This window comes from Mustela nivalis (assembly GCF_964662115.1).
Source record: "Mustela nivalis genome assembly, chromosome: 9".
Lineage (NCBI taxonomy): Eukaryota > Metazoa > Chordata > Mammalia > Carnivora > Mustelidae > Mustela > Mustela nivalis.
Window position 1 is genome coordinate 20,513,233 of NC_139028.1, and position 19,966 is coordinate 20,533,198.

Sequence of the window (19,966 nt, forward strand, 5' to 3'; positions counted from 1 at the left end):
AGCTCAGGGCACTGACTTGGTTGCTCGGTGCCCGCCCCCAGAGTCAGGAAAACCTAAACCCGGAGTAACCACGAGGCCCCAGGCAACGTCATGGACCTGTCTACCCTTACTCTCAGCACTGCCGTTTTGCTCCCTGGGTCCCTTCACTGGACTTGAGGAATGTGGCAGAACCAGGATGCGCACCAATCTCCTCCGCACCATCGCCCGGCCCAGACCTGAGGCAGCAGCTGCTAGAGGCCAGCAGAAAGCCACGACAACCTTTGCACTGCACCAGGCCCTGCAGGGAGGCGGGCCTGCCTCTCTTCCCGCACCCCTCCTCCTGCTCAGCCAGCTCCAGCTTAGCCATGGGGCAATGAGGAGGAGCCGGAGAGGGACTGAGCCTCAGCATGGCCAGGCCCAGGCCACCCCCACTCCTCCACCCCTGGCAGCGCCGAGCCCCATCATCAGGCACTAATTAAATCCCCCTAATGAGGAAATAAGGATGCAGGAGCTGGCTCTGCCGCGGCCTCCCCGGCCCACCGCCCTCGCCTCTCCATCGGACTTATCGCTCGTCACAGGATGTTTACAATAATTTTTAATTTGTGCAATTATTAATCACTTTTCTATCTGCCTCATTTGCATAATAATTAGTCATCTCACTGTTTGGCATGCCTGTGAATGACAGTGTTTTAAATTGAATTAAGATTTTAATATTCTATTTTCCTGCTTTTCTCCCCCCTCACACGCTAATCAAAGTCAGATTTGGCAGCCAGAGGGAGGGTGGGGAGGAGGTTGGCAGGCACTGGACTTGGCCTGCTCCGAGCTCCTGAGAGCTGAGCTGGGAGGGGGGCACCCCAAACCTGGCACCTGAGGGGTTAATCAGCCTTGCCCAAGGAAGAGAGGGAGGCCATGAGTGGGGAGTGGGCAAAGGCAGCTGGGGAGGGAAGGCATCAGCCCAGCTCAGTGGCACCAGAGATCAAAAAACGCACTTTCATTTTTTGTCCAAACAGGCTGCTTTTTGCAAGAAGTTGGAAAGCACAATACAGGCCAATAATTGATCCCTGGTTACTAGTCTAGGTTAACTTTGATGGCTCAGGGTCCCCCAGGTAGAGAAGCGCCTGGAACAGTCCAAAACCTATTGCCATTCTTTGGATGGACTGAGAAAACAAATCTCTGCGGTTGAGTTGGGCTCCCCTCCCCCTTCTAGAGCTTTCCACACACAGCAGACCCTCTGCCCAGGCTGGGCGCCTCGCAGATGCGTGCCAGGGGGCATGGGGTTCTGGCTGACAAGCGGCAACAGGTGGGATTTCTCTGGCCTCTTTGGGGCAGCTGTGGGTGTCTCTCTTTCTTAGCCTCAAGTCCCCCTCTGACCAGCCCGGGGAATCCTGCTCCAGCCCCACCTCCCCACAACTAGGCTTGCCTTTTGTGTTGCCATGGTAATCCCTGTGGCTGCCCTGGATACCCACTACTGTTCCAGAATTCTCTGTTTAGGCAGGGCAGCTCTCCCCACAGCCGGCTTAGAACACCTCCCCTTTTACCATCACTGAGGACAAAGGGTGAGGAGCTGGGGTAGGGTCACCAGCACGTGGTCTGCAAAATCAGATACTGCCTCTCCCTTCAGGTGAGTAGGGAGAGAAGCTGGTGTGAGCCAGTAACCCGGACATCACAACTGGGACTGAGAGTCCACTCAGCAACCAAGACTTTCCACAGGCCAGAGTAGAGTAAGGACCCCTACCTTCTCCAGAAATCCCTTCCTCCCACAAGGAATAAGGTCTCCCAGCTCCACACTTAGAGGTCAAGAGGGGGAAGTCCCCTAGGTAAGGAAGACAGAAATGGGGTTTTTCTGCCAGAGGTAAGAGCTAAATGAGGAGAGAGGGTAGAAGTTTGCAGGAGAGCCCTTCTCCTTCACAGGACTCCATGGCTGGTCGGCATTCTCCACCTGCAAGCCAACAAAAGGGATTCTCAGCACTCCTACGGTCCTCTCGGACACAGGGCGCCCCTGGGCTGCCCTATGAGCCCTCTTGCTAACCTACCTAGGAAGACGCCAGCCTCAGGAGCTGGTAGTACCACAAACCCACTTGCCAGGCATTGTCTGAAGGGGCAGGACAAAAATCCCTTGGGTTCAGGAGAGGCACAGTCCAATCCAGGAATTAGAGGGCGCTTTTGAGAAACCAGCCCCCGACCCCACCCCTGCCCCTCGCCCTCCTGATGGTGAGCCCAGATTTCACCGTCTGCCAAATCGTCAGCAAGGGACGGCAGCCTTCACCACACCCAGCCTCTGCCCCCCAGCCTTTCCCTCTGAGAGCTGTTCGGGGGTGAGACCGGCAGACATAGCTGGTACACAGCAGCCTCTGCTGGCCGCCTCCACCTTCCACACTTTCCCTAGAAATGAAAGCAAGGCCAGCCGACCCCTCAGAACTCTGCTTGCCCTGACTTCCAGCTTGCCCAGGTCAGTCATGGTTTACACCTGTTGTCTCGACATATTACAAATAGCACGTGTGTGCACACATACACACACACACACACACACACACACCATTCACTCACAGAAGTGTCCTAGTTTGGACAATAAATTAAATGGTTTCTCTAATCACAGGCAAGGGGAGGGTCCCAGAGAGCCTGGGGAGAAAGTGAAGAAGCTCTGAGCAGAGACAAGCAACCTTCCCTCAGTCCCCAGCCAGAGCTGAAGGGACTCCCTTTCAGTCAGCACCGAGAGGGAAAGTCAGAGCCCCCGCCCTGGGCCAGGGCACCGGCATCTGGACAGGCCAGCTTGGGGAGAGAGGGGACGCAGTCCTTCCCAAGTGGGGAGATAGCTGGCAGAAGGAACAGAAAAAAGGAAGATAGAAGAGGTGGCTCAGCCAAAAGGTAGAAGCCTGAAGGGAATAAAATGCTATCTTTCCATGTGTTTGGCAAATGGCAACTCGGAGCAGGGGGCATGGGCCCATCCACAGCGCCGGAGGGCAGCCCCACCCAACCGGATGCCTGGTACTGCTCTGGGCTGTGGTCTCTGCCTGGGTCCCCGAAGGCCCACCCAGATTGCAAAGCCCCTCTCCTCCTCACCCTCCTCTTCATCTGCTTTCCCCCAGCCCACTCCCTAACCTGAACTGCAAAATCAAAGAAGACTGTTCACAAGCCCCCCATCCCCAACCTAAGACATGAGGAAGAGAAATCAGAGCCATCTGCCCTACAGTACCAGGACTCCCGGATGCCTTCCTTTTGTGCTGTTACCTCGTTGATGCAGGGCTCTTGGGGATCGCCTTTTGCTCCACCTATCTAAGCTGGGATTCCTAAGTCAAAGGTTTAGGGACCACCACTGTGTTTCTTTTTGGGGTGGGAATGGGGTCAGGGGTATTGGAGAATGTCTATGTCCTATCAGGGAAGTTCACATAAATTAGCTGCAAAGTAATACACAGATGCATATTAGCGACATCAGGCACCAATAGTTGTGCATTTTAGGGACTCAGATAGCAACAATAGTCCCCATTCCATAGCCATTCTAATAGGTATGAGGTGATATCTCATTGTGGTTTTAATTTGCATTTCTCTGATAATTAGTGATATTGAGCATTTTTTTATGAGTCTGTTGGCCACCTGTATATTTTCTTTGGAAATATGTCTATTCAGATCCTCTGCCCATTTTTTAATTGGATTTTTTTTTTTTTTTTTGCTATTGAGTTGCATGATTTCTTTATGTATTTCGAATATCAATCCTTCATCAGATACATGGTTTGAAAATATTTGCTCCCATTTGGGAGGTGGTCTTTTCGTTTTGTTGATGGTTTCCTTTGCTGCGCAGAAGCTTTTTATTTTGATGGAGTACCACTTGTTTATTTTTTGCTTTTGTAGCCTTTGCTTTTGGAGTCAGATCACAAAATCATCACCAAGACCAAGGTCAAGGAACTTACCTGTGTTTTTTCATATCTATGGTTTTAGGTCTTACATTCAAGTCTTTAATCCCCTTTTGAGTTAATTTCTCTGAATGGCGTGAGATAACCTAGTTTCATTCTTCTGCATGTGGTCATCCAATTTTCCCAACATCAGATGTTGAAAAGACTATCTTATCCCCATTGTATATGCATGCCTCCTTTGTTGTAAATTAATTGGCCATATATATGTGAGTTTATTTCTGAGGTCTCTATTCTGCTCCATTGATCTATGTGTCTCTTCTTTTTTTTTTTTTTTTATTTATTTGACAAAGATCACAAGTAGGCAGAGAAGCAGGCAGAGAGAGAGGAAGGGAAGCGGACTCCCTGCTGAGCAGAAAGCCCGATGCAGGGCTCGATTCCAGGATCCTGGGAATCATGCATGACCTGAGCCGAAGGCAGAGGCTTTAACCCACTGAGCCACCCAGGCACCCCTATGTGTCTCTTCTTATGCTGATTTTATACCGTCTTGATGACCATAGTTTTGTGATACAGTTTGATACAGGGAGTGTGATGCCTGCACAATCTTCTCTATCAAGATTGCTTTGGCTATTTGAAGTCTTCTGTGTTCCCACACAAATTTCACGATAGTTTGTTCTTTTTCTGTGAAACATGCCCATTGGAATTTTGATAGGGATTGTGCTGAATCTGTAGATTGTTTGGGGGTGGTATGAACATGTGACAATATGAATCTTTCCAATCTGTGATCACAGAGTATCTTTCCATTTATTTGTGTCTTCTTCAATTTCTTACGTCAATGTCTTATCATTATTAGCATACAGGTCTTTTACCTCCTTGGTTAAACTTATTCCTAGGTGTTTTATTCACTCTGATGCAATTGTAAATGGGATTGCTTTCTTAACATCTCTTTCTGCTAGTTTGTTGTTAATGTATGGAAATGCAAGATTTTTATATATTGGCTTTGTACCTTGTGACTTTACTGAATTTGCCTATTACTTCTAACAGTGTTGTTTTTGTTTTTGTTTTTAAGATTTTATTTATTTGACAGACAGAGATCACAAGCAGGCAGAGAGGCAGGCAGAGAGAAAGGAAAGGAAACAGGCACCCTGCTCAGCAGAGAGCCTGATACGGGGCTCAATCCCAGGACCCTGGGATCATGACCTGAGCCAAAGGAAAAGGCTTAACCCACTGAGCCACTCAGGCGCCCCCTAACCGTGTTTTGATGAAGTCTTTTAGGGCTTTATAAAATCTTGTCACCCTCAAGTTGGGACAGTTTTACTTCTTCCTTACCAATTTGGATGCCTTTTATTTATTTTCCTTCCCTAAGCACTCTAGCTAGTACTTCCGATACTAGTTTACTAAAAATGGTGAGCATGGACCTCCTGATCTTGTTCCTCATCTTAGAGGAAATGATTTAGCTTTTCACCATTGTGTATGATGTTGGCTATGGGCTTAATATGTGGCCTTTATTATGTCAAGACACTCTGCATCTATAACCACTTTTTTGAGAGTTTTTAATCATGAATGGATGTTGAATTTTGTCAAATGCTTTTTCTGTATCTATTAAGATGATCATGTGATTTTTATCCTTCATTTTTTTAATGTGGTGTATCATGTTGATTTCAAACATGATGGATGTCAAACCATCCTCGCAATGATGGAATAAATCCCACTTGATCATGGTATGTAATTTTTTGAATGTATTGTTAAATTCAGTTTGGTAACATTTTGTTGAGGATGTTTTCATCCATGTTCACCAGAGATAATGGCCTATAAATTTCTTTTCTTTTTCTGTGTGCCCTTGTCAGTTTTGGTATGAGAGCAGTGCTAGCGTTGTCAAATGAGTTTGGAGGTGTGCCTTCCTCTTCAACCAATTCCTGTTTTTCTGTTTAGTCTTGAAATTTGTCTGGTTCTAGGAACTTATCCATTTCTTCTAGGCTGTCCAATTTGTTGATGTTTAATTGCTCAGAGCAGGCTCTTACGATGCTTTGTATTTGTGGAATCAGTTATAATGTCTCCTCTTTCATTTCTGATTTTTTTGAGACTTTTCTTTCTTTTTTGGTGAACCTGGTAAAAAGTTTACCAATTTTATTTCAAAGAACCATCTCTTAGTTTCACTTATCTTTTATATTACCTTTTTAGTCTTTATTTCATTTATTTCCACTTTGGTCTGTTATTTCCTCCTACGAACTTTTGGCTTCATTTGATCTTTTTCTAGTTCCTTCTTGAAGTGTTTGAGTTAGGCATGTGTCACTATGAACTTTCCTCTTAGAACTGCTTTTGCTGCATCCCATAAATTTTCATATGTTGTATTTCCATTTTCATTTGACTCAAGGTGTGCTTTTATTTCTCCTTCGACTTCTTTGTTGACCCGTTGGTTGTGCAATAGCCTGTTGTTTAATGTCTACATATTGGTGCTTTTTCCAGTTTTTCTTCTTGTAATTAATTTCTAGTTTCATACCATCGTGGTTGGAAAAGATCCTTGATATTATATCAGTCTTCTTAAATTTATTAAGACTTGTTTGTGGCCTTAACATATAGTCTATTCTGGAGAATGTTCCATGTGCCCTTGAGAAAAATGTGTATTCTGCTGCTTTTGAATGGGATGTTCTGTATATATCTATTAAGTCCTTCTGATCTAATGTGTCACTTAAGGCCAGTGTTTCCTTATTGATTTTCTGTCTGGATGATCTATCCGTTGGTGTAACTGGGGTATTAAAGTCCCCCTCTATTATTGTATTGCTGTCTATTTCTGCCTTCAGGTCTGTTAATATTTGTTTATAGATTTAGATGATCCTATGTTGAGTGCATAAATATTTACAAATGTTACATAAATAGGAAGCATTTAATTCAGCCATTCTGCCCATAGCAAGGAAACCAGGGAAAAATCCACAAAGGAAAGAAATACTTGAGCTGGGCACTATAGGAAGAGAGTAAAGTCCTGCTAGTGGGAGAAAAAATGGAATAGTGGAAGCAGCTTGGAAAAGCACAGAAGTCTGAACCTGTGGTGTTTGATCAGGGAAGTGAAGTCCAGCGAGTCCAGGGGAGGGATTGATAGGTCAGGGTACAAAGGACCTTGATAGAAGGTTGAGGAGACTAGACACATCCTGTAGATAAAGGCCTCCTCCTCAACCACCTCCCATGTGACCGGGAGACATTCCTATCCTCAGTCTCACCATCAATACTGGAATAATCATGCTTCCCCTACCCTGCTTCCATGAAGGCTACAAACTCCCTGTCACTGGGACTGGGTTGGCTGGTGAGTCACTCCATGAATATCTGATAGGAGGTCCATGTGTTAATTAAGCATTCATCTAATGTTGCATATATGATAATCTATTATCAGCACTGCTAATTAGAGACCTTCACTAAGAAGCTGTAGGGAGCTTCCAGAAAGCAATGAACCAACTTTGGTCCACTCACCTAGAGTAACCACCTCAAGATGCATTCATTCATTCATTCATTCATTCATGTGGACAGAGTACATGGGCTTTGATAGCTCTGTGGTCTTCAGCCTTAGTTTCCCTGTCTACAAAATGAAAATACTAGCATCAAATGTGTTGAGTTTTTATGAAATTACTGTGTAGAGACTGCCTGGTTCATACTGGCAACAAATAAATGACAGCTATTAGTTCTGAGGTATAGTACCTTGGGTTAGGAGCTGAGGATTTGAAAATGAGTAAAAGGTCTAAGAAAATAAGAATATAAGTAAGAATAAGAAAATGACTAAAAGTTTTGGCCACAGGACTTCATGATCCACAAAACAGCATATGAGAGCTGAGTACAAAGTGCCATGAAAATTCAGAGAAAGGCTGATTGGGTAATCTGAGCCTGCACTTAAAGCAGTAGCATTAATTCGCAGTATAAGTTCGTAAGCAGAATTAAGCCTACAGGGAGGTGCCATGGCACCTCGGGTGGTTGCTTGAGTTTGTCTTTGCCAAAAGTTCCTCTAAAGTCCACATTGAAAGACTTTACATTTTGTAAGTCAGAAGTCCTCTCCAGCATGAGACCACATTGGCTGGGCTAATCAGAGCTTAGGAGAAGGAATGGGCCCAGATAACCCCCATTCTAGCTTCCTCCTCTCCTGCACCAAGAAAAACCAAGACAAGCCCCACCATCCCATTCCCTTCCACGTTGAAAAAGTGTCAGAGAGCAAGTGGGATTTCTAGATGCTGAAAGTAACTATAACTGGAACAACACGCCAACTGCACAAGTAGGCAATGGGGGTGATCTGGCTCCGTCTCTTCTCTCGCAATATCTATAAAGGAGCAGTGGGAACATTTGACAATAGTTTTCTCAGTGAGAATCAACAATGGGATGTGGTCACCATGGAAGCTAATTCAACCTCAAATACATTGATTACAACATAATATTTAGATGTAGGCAAATAACAGTCCTATTTATCAGAATATCCTGGGCCTTGGGACCCAAGCCAGGTGCTGCACTTTAAAAGGGGCAAACTGGAATGACTTCAGAGAAGATAGTATGGGACTCAAAATCATGGTTGAAGGAACTAGAAAAAAATAAGCTGGGTGCAGCAGCTTTCTTCTAATGTCACCATAACTGTGACATCATTTCCCAATCAAAAAAGAGGTGCCACAGTGAAGGAGAGAAATGTCTTACTAACGACTACTCGAGAACAATGAATCTTAGAGGGTGTCCTCTCAGTCCTTGCACTTCAGGTTCTTGGGCTATTTGGCCCCCTCCCACACCCCAGTGTTCAAGAGTAGTTCCTCTAGTCTATTCTGTCTGTCCCTGGGCTTTATTTATGACTCTAGGACCCACCTGGAGGCCACCCTCCAAAGTTCCCTATGAGTATGCACCCGGACCCTCTGCACGGATAACCTTGGTCCTCTCCTATGGTCCTTCATCCTCTCCCTCCCACCGCCTCCTCTGGTGTCAGCCTTCAGCTGGGTTGTCATGCTTGGCTCTGGGGCTGGGCTGGGGATGGAGGACAGTGAGGAGGCCCTAGGGGAAGGGTCTGCAGATGCAGTTAGACCCTCTATGTATAAAGATTAATTTCCTACTACCTTCTAAGCGAATATTGTCTTGTTTCCTTTCTCATATAAGTTCCAATAGAAAACTCTCCTCCTATTACCTTAATCTTGTGACTCCAGGAAGAGAAAGAAAAATGTATTCCAACACATCTAAAATGTTGTCAGATAGAAGAGGAGTTATTAGTCCGTTTGTGTAAGCCCCAAGATGGATAATTTAGACAAATGGTGAAGTCACAGGGGAACATAACTGCAAATAGCTAGAGTTGCCCAGGAAAGAACTACTTATGTCCCAGGAGGGGGTGACAGGGCAGAAAGTGTTCAAACGTAGGTGGGAGTGGCACTTCTAGAAATGATTTGCCGGGAGATTCCAGCATGGAACAGATGTAAGGATCAAATCTCTGCAAGACTCTAACTTCGATTCTAAGATTCATGTAATTAGCAGTGTATTTCCATGGGACCAAAGGTTGGGAAAGCAGCTGAACTAGTAAACTGATGGAAAATCCTTCTAAATTAATTGGTGTGGGGTAAGTATCATGAATAGAAGTCCTTTATGGTATCATCCACTTCTAAGATTCCCATTTTGTGATTCCAGGTTCTGAAAGAGCATCAGCTACTGGCCAGATTCATCCAGCTGATAAGATGCAGGTCAACAGTCTGTCTCAGGACGACAACTGGTGTGTGTGTGTATGTGCATGAGTGTGTGTGTGTTTGTGTGTGTCTCGAAAGGGGGATGGAGATCAGGGTAGAAAACAAAAGACATTTTCTGAAGGGCCATAGTGTGGGCACATACACACACACACACATCACACACACACAGAGGCAATCCAGAGCTGGACTTGAAGCTGGTGGCAGAGATGAGATCCAACAATCTTGGGGCCTGATCAATCACACAATTGCTCCCCTCCCCTAGTTGCTGGTCTGGGGTCTGTTGTTAGGGAAACAATGGCTCCCACTTCCTCCATCAAAGCCAGCAGGGTGCCGTTCATATCCAGCGAGGAGGACGAAGGCAACCTAAGACACCAACCCTCAGAACCAAAGTGTTTCTGCCAAAGTACAAGCAGGGACAGAGGGCAGGGCTGAGCAAGGACACGACCGTGATCACAACCCAGAAAGCCAGAGGCCTACCGTGCCCACCTTCAGCCATGTCTGTGGGCTCTGTGACTATGGCTGACTGTCCTCCGGTCACCCCTACCCAACATCCCCTTTCTCACTCCCCTTCTAACTGTCCCCCAAGCTCCCGCTGTCTGCTTCTGTTCCTCTAAGGCAGAGCTGACAGGCAGAAGACACAGGATGTTTCCTGTCCTGGATTCTGCTCTCACTCAGGGCGTGCCCAGACCTCAATGGTTCAAGGGCTGACCTCCCCATAGAGTTCTTTTCACTGGCTCCCCGCTACAGCTGCAGCCTCCCAACATCAACTGTAGGTAAAGCGGCCCTTTGGCAGGTCTTTTTTATACCCTACCCCGCCACCTCCACTGTACATGGAGTCAAAAAAGGCCAGTCAATAACCAGCCAAAAAGCTGCTTCCAAAAGGGCAGCAGCCCCTTTAACCTAATCTCCCCCCCTTCAACCTAAAATGCTGAGTCTCAGCGTGGCCAGTGTAGTAGGCCACCTTCCTCTCTCTCCCTAAAGGAGTATCAGCTACTGGCCAATCCCTGTGGAGGGGCTTCCACAGGTCCCGTGGGGTACACCCTTGCGGCTTCCTAAGTGGCAGGTGAACAAACCCTGGACTCAGCTCTAACCCTCTTGTGCTCCTAGACACTCCTCTCTCCTCTGCTGCTTAGGAAACACAGACACAGCAACGGCATCAATCCGTGGGAGCAGGCAACCCCCTATCCAGAGCTCAGCCCATTAGCTGGTGAGTCCGCCACCAACCAATGTCATTGGAAGCCACCCCTCTCGGGACCAGCATTACTTTCAAGGCCAAATAAATAAATAAATAAATAAATAAAGACCCGAAATGCTCATTTAAAATAACTGCTTTTAAAATGCCATATGGCCTTATGCGCAGAGAAAGCACCCCCCCCCTTCCCCAACCACCCCTACTTCCCCCACCTCCGTGTTTCTGCCCAGTTCTTAGTGCTCAGGCCTCAAACGAACTCAGTTTGGGTCCTGTCTGAACACCAAGGCCACCAGCAGCACCCCAGCTCCGCCCTCGGGGGGGTGGGAGTAACAGGCAAGGAGGTTATTAGGGAAGCCTCACCAGAACAGGCCATCCCTCCTCCTCCCCCAGCTCTAGACACCCCCTCTCCAGGGCACAGAAGACTCTGCCCACTTGCCCACCCTTCTTCAAATAGCTCAGCCCTCAGTCCCACCCCGCAAGACACACCGGCTCTCCAAACCCAGTGGGAGAACAGCCATCCCGGTCCTGAGGTAAGGTGGAGAGGGAGAGCGGAGCCAACAGGGACACAGGCCATGGACACAGCAGAAACCCTCGAGAAGAATCTTACTGTTCACGGTTTGAGAGGAGACACCATTTAGGAAGCACCTCGTGCCAGGCACTCTGCTACTTTATTTCAGATCCTCTCAGTAACCCAGGAAGTGAGTTTATGAGTAAGGACACAGTGGCTCAAAGAAGTGAAGTAACTTGCTAGAAAGTAGCACCTACCTAGTCTTTGATGACCTCTCACCCTAGAAGACTGACTCCCCACTGACCTCCCCTACTCAGGCCTGGGAGATCAGAAGGACCCCTGTGCACCAAGAGGCAAAAGCTAACTTCCCACTGTGGGGAAGCAGCAGCAGGGGGGTTTCCTTGCAGGAGTCGGAAGCTCCGGAGGAAATAGCCCCGCAGGATATTAAATACCGCCTGGAGCCCCTTTCCAAGGCTCCACCCCAGATGCAGCCGCCAGGCTACTTCAGCCAGTACTGCAAGGCTCCGTGGCTCCCCTTCAGCAAAACCTGTGGAGAATGTTACAAGCCCGGGAGGAAAAAGCCAGAGACTTACCCTGGGACGAAGTCCTCCCGTTCAGGTGAGTCTTAGCCTGGAGGCAAACCTCCAGGGGGTAGAGGAGTGGCATTCTGTATCAGACCCTCTGTTCCCAGCCCACCAGCTTCACCCTAACCAGGGGCACTCCTGTGCCCGCCCCCTCCACGCCCCCACCCTCACCTCCCCCTCCCCCGCCACTGCAGATCCCAGGGATGGGGACCATGAGCCCAGCAGAAGGCAGAAGGCAGCAAGGGCCCCAGCCCTGTCTTCTTCAAGAGCCTTTCGGCAATATTTGCCTCCGAGGCCAGCTGGAACCATTTGGGGAGGGTACCACACCAATAACCCCAGCCTAGCCCCTTCCTGTGTGGGCTGGACCAGTGGGCAGCCCTGTCATCCAGGCTTTCAAAAGCTCAGGTGATCCAAAAAGGCATAGAGGATAATCTGGATTCCACACTAAGAATTCTTTAGTTCTGGTGCTGGGAGACAACCCTGAAGGTCAGCGCGGTGGGAGAGGCAATGCCCTAGTATTTGCGTCTGTTATTCACATTATCCAAGGTCTAGTTAAATAGACCAGCTATGCAGGAGCCAAGGTTGGGGTCCAGGTCCCCACCTTTACTCTCAGGACTTTCCCACACAGAGGAGGCCCTCTGCACACTTTCTTGCTCCCCTCAGGTGACTACCACATGAGTACTACTCATCAGATTTCCTTCCAGAACCCACTTCTTGGCGAGTCGATGTTCCCAGTTCACGTTCAGGGCAGAAAAATAGCACCAACAATGCGTCCAGGCTACGTGGAGTATATCAGCCAACACCAGAGCAACTTCCAAGCCTCGGGGTGGAATCAAGTGCTCAAAACCGACCCAAACAAAAGTAGCCAGGGGATCGAGTGAGTATCCAAAACTCTTGGCAAGCTGTGGGTTGCTATTGGGGGAAGGGGCCAAAGGAGGGCTCTACTGCCCAAGAGAAAGGTACTGACTGTCCCCAACTTATGATGATCTTTCGACTTTATGATGGTGCCAAAGTGATGCGCGTTCAGTAGAAACCATAGAATCTGAATCTTTTTCCCAGGCTGCGATACGCAGTACAATACTCTGGTGATGAGCCCTGGCAGCGAACCCCAGCTCCCAGTCAGCCCCGCGATCAGAGCTGTCAACAGCCAACACTCGGAAAACCTTTCTGCACGCATGTAACCATCCTGGTTTTCACTTTCAGTACAGTATTCAAAAAGCTACGTGAGCTATCCAGCACTTTATTAAAAAGTAGGCTTTGTGTTACATGATGTTGTCCAGCTATAGGCTAATAATAATTGTGCTAAGCATGTCTAAGTTAGGCTAGGCTATGTTATGACGTTCAGTAGTTCAGCTGCGTTAAATGCATTTTCCACTTCTGATATTTTCAACTTACAGGTGGTTTCAGGAGATGTAACCTCACCGTAAGTCAAGGAAGATCTGTAATAATCCAGAACTCAGTCTTCTGTCCAATTCAGAGACATAGTTATAGAAGGCAGCAAAGCAAAGGACTAACTGTTTCAGAATCTTGAATCTCAAACTAGTTCAGATTTACTTCATCCTCGTTTTACCTAAGCTTGGGGCCAGGACAAACTGCATGTTCTTCATAGCCGGGGGTCAGTCTCTTTCCCTCCACATCTCTGGGAGACATGGGCTCTAACTGCATGCCAGGAGGCCGAGTAGGCAGGCTTACCCAGTCCCCATGAAACTGCAGAGTACCAGGCACTCCACTTGCCCAGGCTTGTCCTGGCTTCTTGCCTATTCAAGCCTGCTTCCCTCGGGGGCTCAGAATGGTCCACTCCCTCCCTCGGACTCATCCCTGAAAGGCTAGAAGGCCCCGCTCGGGTGCAAAGGGAGGAGTACGCACACGGTGGCACACAAATATTACAGAAATGGAGTCCTAGTCCAAAGGGGTGGAGGAAAGGAGAGCCTTCGCGGGGAGCAGGGACGCCACCGCAGCACATGAGAGCGCTCTTCGCCCCCTGCCCAACACACACAATTCCAAGTTCATTTCCCAAGACCACATTCTCTCAGCCATAGCCACTAGCTGCCTACCACAAGGCTTCAGAAGGGCTCTCCGTTGCCCTATCCTTTGGCTGCTGGTGTTGCGTCCTCTGTGCTGGGTCTAAGCATGATAACTGGGGAGTGTGAAAAGAAGCAGAGATAAAATAAATTCAAATTTTATTTTCAGGGAAGAAACAAATTTGTCTTCAAAATTACCTGAAAATACTCTGTATAGTTTAGGCAGACACACAAATGAAAAGCAAATAAGTAAATAAATAAAATTTAAAAAGAAACAGATGGCACGGTGCCCCTCTATTTGGCGTGCCTGGATTCGTTCACAGGTATAGGTCCTGACTCGTAGAAATGTTTTCACTCCAATGCAGCAAATATATCCAGGCGGTGCAGAAAGACACTGCCCCTGGCTGGCGGCCCACTATGCATCAGCGTCAGAGGCCAAGATGGCTGAAGCAGGAGATGACCCTCCTGGGTAGGAGGACCACTGCCAAGTTTGATGGAGACACAGTAACCAGGGTAAAGTGCCCAAGTTCTCTGTCAAGAGGTAATCAGCATGAGGGTCTCAACTACTCCCTCATCCCAAGGGGAGGGGGGAGTGGCGGTACACAGGGAACAAGGGAGGAAGTTTACCCTACCAGAAAACCCCAACCCCACTATTCTGGGGAAATCCAAAAGTTTTGCTTTCCTGAATCTGCAGCCACTTAGGGAGTCTGATATTTGTCCCTGACCAGAGATGAGGTATGTATGCACTTAAGGAATGTTTGACAGGTGAAGTCTGACACGTGGTAAGTACTTAACAAAAGATAGCAATTAAAATCATCATCATCATTATTATTATTGTTATTATTATTTCCCCAGACAAGCATTCCTTTCTTCCCAGATGCCTTATCTACCTCCTCCCAAATCCTTGGTAAACAGAGTCAAGGGTAAGTGTCCCTCTAGCACACTCAGGGCCCTCAAAGCCAAGTTGCAAACTGAAACTGCAGGCAAGCAATTCTCCCAAGTACACTATGGAGACCCTCATCACAGAGGCCATGAGAAGCTGCCGGTAAGAACGTCTGTCATCCCCCGGGGTCCTCCTTCACCTTTGACCTTGCTAAAGGCCTGAGCGTGGGTGGGCGCTGAGTCGTTGGGAGAGGAGTCTGAGGTTTAAATCCTGGATCTTTCCCAACCTAGAGCAATCCTGAGCAAGGAACCTCTCTGCAAAAATGTTATCTCCTCTGCCAAAAGAAAAAAGAAAACAAACCTTGCTTACTAAGCACCAGACATTGCATTTTTCTCTGTGACTCCTTATAATTCCCTGGTCGACAGAGGGTGCTGAGCAGAATATGCAGGGAGGGGAAGATTTGCTCCTTTTCCTTTTCTGACCACTCTCTGTCCCCTTGAAGGGCATGGGTTTGCCTGCACCAACTGAAGATCAAACTACCATCAGGACCTCCTACATGCCCTTGTTTTCTGAAAGGTTGAACCTGTGTAAGCCCAAGGTCAACAGCATCAAATGGGAGCCAAACACGATTTCTCTACTGAACAAAGGAAAACATTCAGGTACAAAGGAAAGACTGAGTCTGCATATGGTCGGGGGAGGGGGGGGGCAGAGTCATGGAGCAGACACAGCTCAGCTTCAACCTGGCCCCATATTCTCTCTGCCTATCTTTACAGGCCAGTCCAGTTGCCTGAAAACCAGCTCTAGACGTAATTATGACAACAATAGGACTCAAAATTCCCAAATGTAATAATCATCGGGGGGGGGGGAGAAACCACCCAAATAACTGATGCAAAAACGCACAGTTCAGAACACACGTCTCCTAACCAACTCAAACTGAAAACTGAGGTTCCACGAAAACCACCTCAAAGGGTAAATTCTGCTTCCCCACTGGGATTTCCCAGACACACCCTGACCCTAATCCCTGGCTCTTTGAAACTACCTGAGCCAAGGGTGAGTAGCCTGGTTAGAAAGGAACAATGCACTGTGTGTCCTAGAAGGTCGGTGGAGGTCAGGCTGTTTCCCTCTAAAGAACGAATGAATGGCAAAGCGTTGAGACTTTTCTCAAGTCAGTACCATCAATTAATTACATTCTATTTGAGCTACGGTGTCTGCTCACTGCTGCGTTTTTTTTTTCCCCTTTACATTCTTTAAAATTATAATTCACATACCATAAAATTCACCTTTTTAAGATGTATAATCCAGTGGTTTTTACTATTGCTCACTGCCACTGGGGTCTAAACCTCCGAGTGGAGAAAGTGGTACAGGAAAGGAAGAAGAGGGTCTGAATTGGATTTGAGCAAACAAACAAAATCTGCCACGTGGAGAAAGTACTCCAAAGCTTAAGGAAGATTGTGATCAAAATCTAAATACCATCTCTCTCTTAAAAATATTTACCATATTGAAAACAGGATTATGTTTCTGGTTTTAAGGTAGGGATAAGAAGTGGAAGAGGCGACTGAACCTAGCCACCCATTTCCTTCAGAGATGCTAAAGGCTTATCACTTCCAACACCCTGCTTCAGACCCAGTGGCCCTCCTGTCCACGGTCAGGAAAAGGGGTGTCACACTGCCCTCTAGTAGCCGGCCGGGGGAATGACAGCCAGCCACACACCGGACCGGCCGGGAGGTCTCTGCTGGATGTTCTGTTCTCAGCACACAAAGGCAGAAAGATCAGAGGGAGAAAAATTTATAAATTTTCACCGATGCCTACCAAACACAGAGCTCACCTACAGTAGAATCTATCTGTTTCCCCTCCACCTCAGTCTCTGCTTGAAAACAGATTTCTTTGTTAAGGAAAAAAAAATGTGGTTTTAAGGGTTCCAAAAACATTGGAGCCTGTCTTACTTAGGGGGCTATACTTCAGGCCGCTGTTACAAAAATACCACAGACTTGGGGGAGCGGGGGAGCTTGAACAACATATATTTATTTCTCACAGCCTGGAGGCTGGGGGTGGGGGTAAGATCAAGACACTAGCAGCTTGATCTGGTGCCTGCCAAGGGCTGGCTTCCTGATTCAGAGGCCAGCTTCTCACTGTATCCTCACACAGTAGAATGAAAAGGGAGCTCTCTGGGGTCTCTTTTACAAGGTCACTAATCTCATTCATGAAGCTCCGCCCTCAGGACCTAATCACCTCCTGAAGATCCTACCTCCTAATACCATCACCTTGGGGCTAGGATTTCAACATGGGAATGGGGCAGGGGAGGTTGGCCGTTCAGTCCACACTGGCCTCCTAAAGTAAGTTGTTCTTAAGAAAGTATGGGGCCGGGGCGCCTGGGTGGCTCAGTGGGTTAAGCCTCTGCCTTCGGCTCAGGTCATGATCCCAAGGTGCTGGGATGGAGCCCCGCATCAGGCTCTCTGCTCAGTGAGGAGCCTGCTTCCTCCTCTCTCTCTGCCTGCCTCTCTGCCTCCTTGTGATCTCTCTCTGTCCAATAACAAATAAAGCCTTTAGAAAAAAAAAAAAGAAAGTATGGGGCCCAACTACGATGAAGTTAAAACCTGAACCCATATGGAAATAGAAACCAGCTGTGGACAAGAGCTGTGACAAAGGTCTAGGAGTTGAATGTATTCACTGGCACTTTGGCTAAGGAAAGGGGATGGCTTACAAAACAGCTTGCAAAAGAGTAAACTCCGAAGTAATAATAACTTCAGAGTAGGTCCAGGGCCCAGAGCCTACATTCACTGGGGCCTTGTAAAATAAGCTAATTTGGGGGAAAAAAATTTAACTTACATGAAGTTGTAAAGATAGTAGAGAGAGTTTTGTTTTATTACTCTTTACCCAGAGTTCTTGACTGTTACACAGTTTACATAACTATGGCACATTTGCCAGAACTAAGAGATTAAGAGCGGCATATTTCTAGGAACTAAATTCCAGACTTTATTTGGATTTCACCAGTTTCACCAGTAATGTTCTAACCTTGGGCCTTTTTACATAATGTTTACAACAAGAAGCCAAAGGACCAGAAAGGCAGTGTGCAACCCAGTAGGACACTGGGTTCTAGTCCCAGCTCTTATTCATGCTAACTGCAGAACCTTCGAGTTTGTTTTCTGAGCTTGTCTCCTCTCTGACAAACTCCATCTCACAAATGCCGATTCTAGATGCAATTCCAGTTTACCCTTCATCTCTCTGCCTAAATACTTCTCTGACAGCTACTAGCTACAGTGAAGGAAGAGACATCTCCAACTTGGCAGTGACTCCAGCTGAGACCCCCCAGTTAGAGAAGAGAGTCCTTTCGGGAATTTCCAGATTTCAGAATTGCTTCAAAACCCACGTGTGTCTCAGATGGCTGGAGGACGGACAGCCTTTCTTCAGGGGTCTGAGAAGGATGCACTGCAGCAGGGACCAGAGTTGTCCATAAACATCCATTTTTCCCTTCTTCCTGGGTGTGCATTACATTCCTGAGGCGCTCTTGAATTAGGGGGACCATGCAACTAAGCTCTAGCCAACAGAACATGAGTGGAAGAAGTTTGCGCCACTTTTAAAGGGGGTGGGTTGTATCTGCTAAGCAGTCTCCCAAGCTCTGCTCGCCTCACTACACCACCCCAGCAACCTCGGAGGCTGTGTTAGCACTGCCATCAGCCTGGTCCCTAATCGAATGCACGGAATAAAACATGCCCCTCCCACTACCCCAGGCTGAAACTACCCTGGACGTTACATGAGGAAGGAGAAAAAATTTAAAAAATCCTAGTATAATAAGTTAGCCCATTTGGTGGCTGTCATGACAGTTTAGTCTAACACAGTGCCAAATGTCATTCCCTTGGAGCAAGACCTTGCTTCTGGATCTGCGCTCGGAGCCTCAGGTGCATGGAACTTAGGTGACCACATGCCCACATTCATCCTCGCAAGGCCTCTCTTCTCTTTCCCCTTCCCTCCATCATTCCCCCTTCCAGTTCTATCCTGTCCCCTTTCACAGACTCGTTTCCAGTGAGTTAAGATATATATATGCCCCTTTAAATTGTTGCTTAGTGTGTTTAATTTACTTAGCTGGTTTTTGCTATAAATTGAATTTTTTATTTTCCTTACCTAGAGTCCATCATGTCACAGCAGTTCCTAACAGCCTGCATCTGACTGCTTGTATAATATTCTAGCCATGCATATACCACTTTTTATTTATCAATTCCCTTAGGGACAGACATCTAAGTTGCTTCCAGCTTCTTGCTACCCAAACTATACATAGATAAACATCCTTTTATGTTACTCCTTGTGGATCTGTGCAAGCTTCTCTGAAGGCTATAGCCAGCAATGGAAGTGCTTTGATGTGCAGTGTATGCATACTTAATGCATTAGTTACCTATTGCTATATAACAAATTACCTCAAAACTCAGCAGCTTAAAACAATAATACCTATAGAATGAGATAAAATGTTGGTAAATCATGCATCTGATAAGAGACTTGTAACCAGAATATATAAAGAACCATAAGAGTGTGTCTGTGTGTGTGTGTGTGTGTGTGTGTGTGTGTGTGCATGCATGTGTGTGTGCACATGTACGTATGACAGTCCAACTGAAAAATGGGCAAAGGATGAATAAACATTTCTCCAAAGAAGAATATATAAAAATGTTAAGTAACATTATGCATTGGAAAAATATGACCACTTCATCTCTGCAGGCATGGCTGTATCAAGGCAGAAAGGAAAAGGTGTTGGCAAAAGTGTGGAGAAACTGGAACTCTCATACACTGCTTTGGAAGTTGGGCAGCTCCTCGAAAAGTTAAACATGGGGTTACCTTATGACCTAGCAATGCGATTCCAAGAGCAATGAAAACGCATGCCCATACAAAGACTTGTACATAAATGCTCACGACAGCATCCTTCACAACCCACAGAAAGTAGAAACAACACAAATGTCCATCAAATAATGCATGAATAAACTGTATGCTATCCATACAAGGGAATATTATTCAGCCAAAAGGAGGAATGAAGGACCAAAATGTACTACAATACAGATGAAACTTACAAACATTATGCTCAGTGAAGAGTTAGACACAAAAGGTCACATACTGTATGACAGCTCCATGCACACTCTATATGAAATGTCTCTAATAGGCAAATCTAGAGCAACAGAGAGTAGATCAGTAGTTGCCAGGGGACAGGGGAGTTGGGGACAAGTGGGGAGTGATGGATGCCAATGGATACAAAGTTCTTATATTCACAGAGTGATCCAAATGTTTCAAAA

General features: G+C 46.8%; 1 protein-coding gene across 8 annotated transcripts; it reads left to right on the top strand.

Moving 5' to 3' along the window:
- Nucleotides 1-1,484: 1,484 nt before the first annotated feature.
- Nucleotides 1,485-18,158, top strand: LOC309840432 (uncharacterized protein). 8 transcript variants are annotated; one of them, XR_014298595.1, is made up of 11 exons: nt 1,485-1,600; nt 9,453-9,534; nt 10,642-10,715; nt 11,091-11,230; nt 11,616-11,826; nt 12,456-12,669; nt 14,179-14,326; nt 14,691-14,858; nt 15,199-15,355; nt 15,470-15,665; nt 17,942-18,158. XR_014298595.1 is itself a non-coding variant. In XM_082682495.1 (10 exons), the coding sequence occupies exons 2-10, from the start codon at nt 9,500-9,502 to the stop codon at nt 15,541-15,543; spliced, it is 1,221 nt and encodes a 406-aa protein (XP_082538621.1). In that variant the 5' UTR covers nt 1,485-1,600; nt 9,453-9,499; the 3' UTR covers nt 15,544-15,794. The 8 variants fall into 8 exon arrangements, 5 of the variants coding, with proteins under 5 accessions (XP_082538621.1, XP_082538622.1, XP_082538624.1 ...); XM_082682495.1 differs by lacking the exon at nt 17,942-18,158 and having other exon boundaries at nt 15,470-15,794; XR_014298596.1 differs by lacking the exons at nt 15,199-15,355; nt 15,470-15,665; nt 17,942-18,158 and adding an exon at nt 14,508-14,595 and having other exon boundaries at nt 14,179-14,354; nt 14,691-14,779.
- The last annotated feature ends 1,808 nt before the right edge of the window (nt 18,159-19,966 follow it).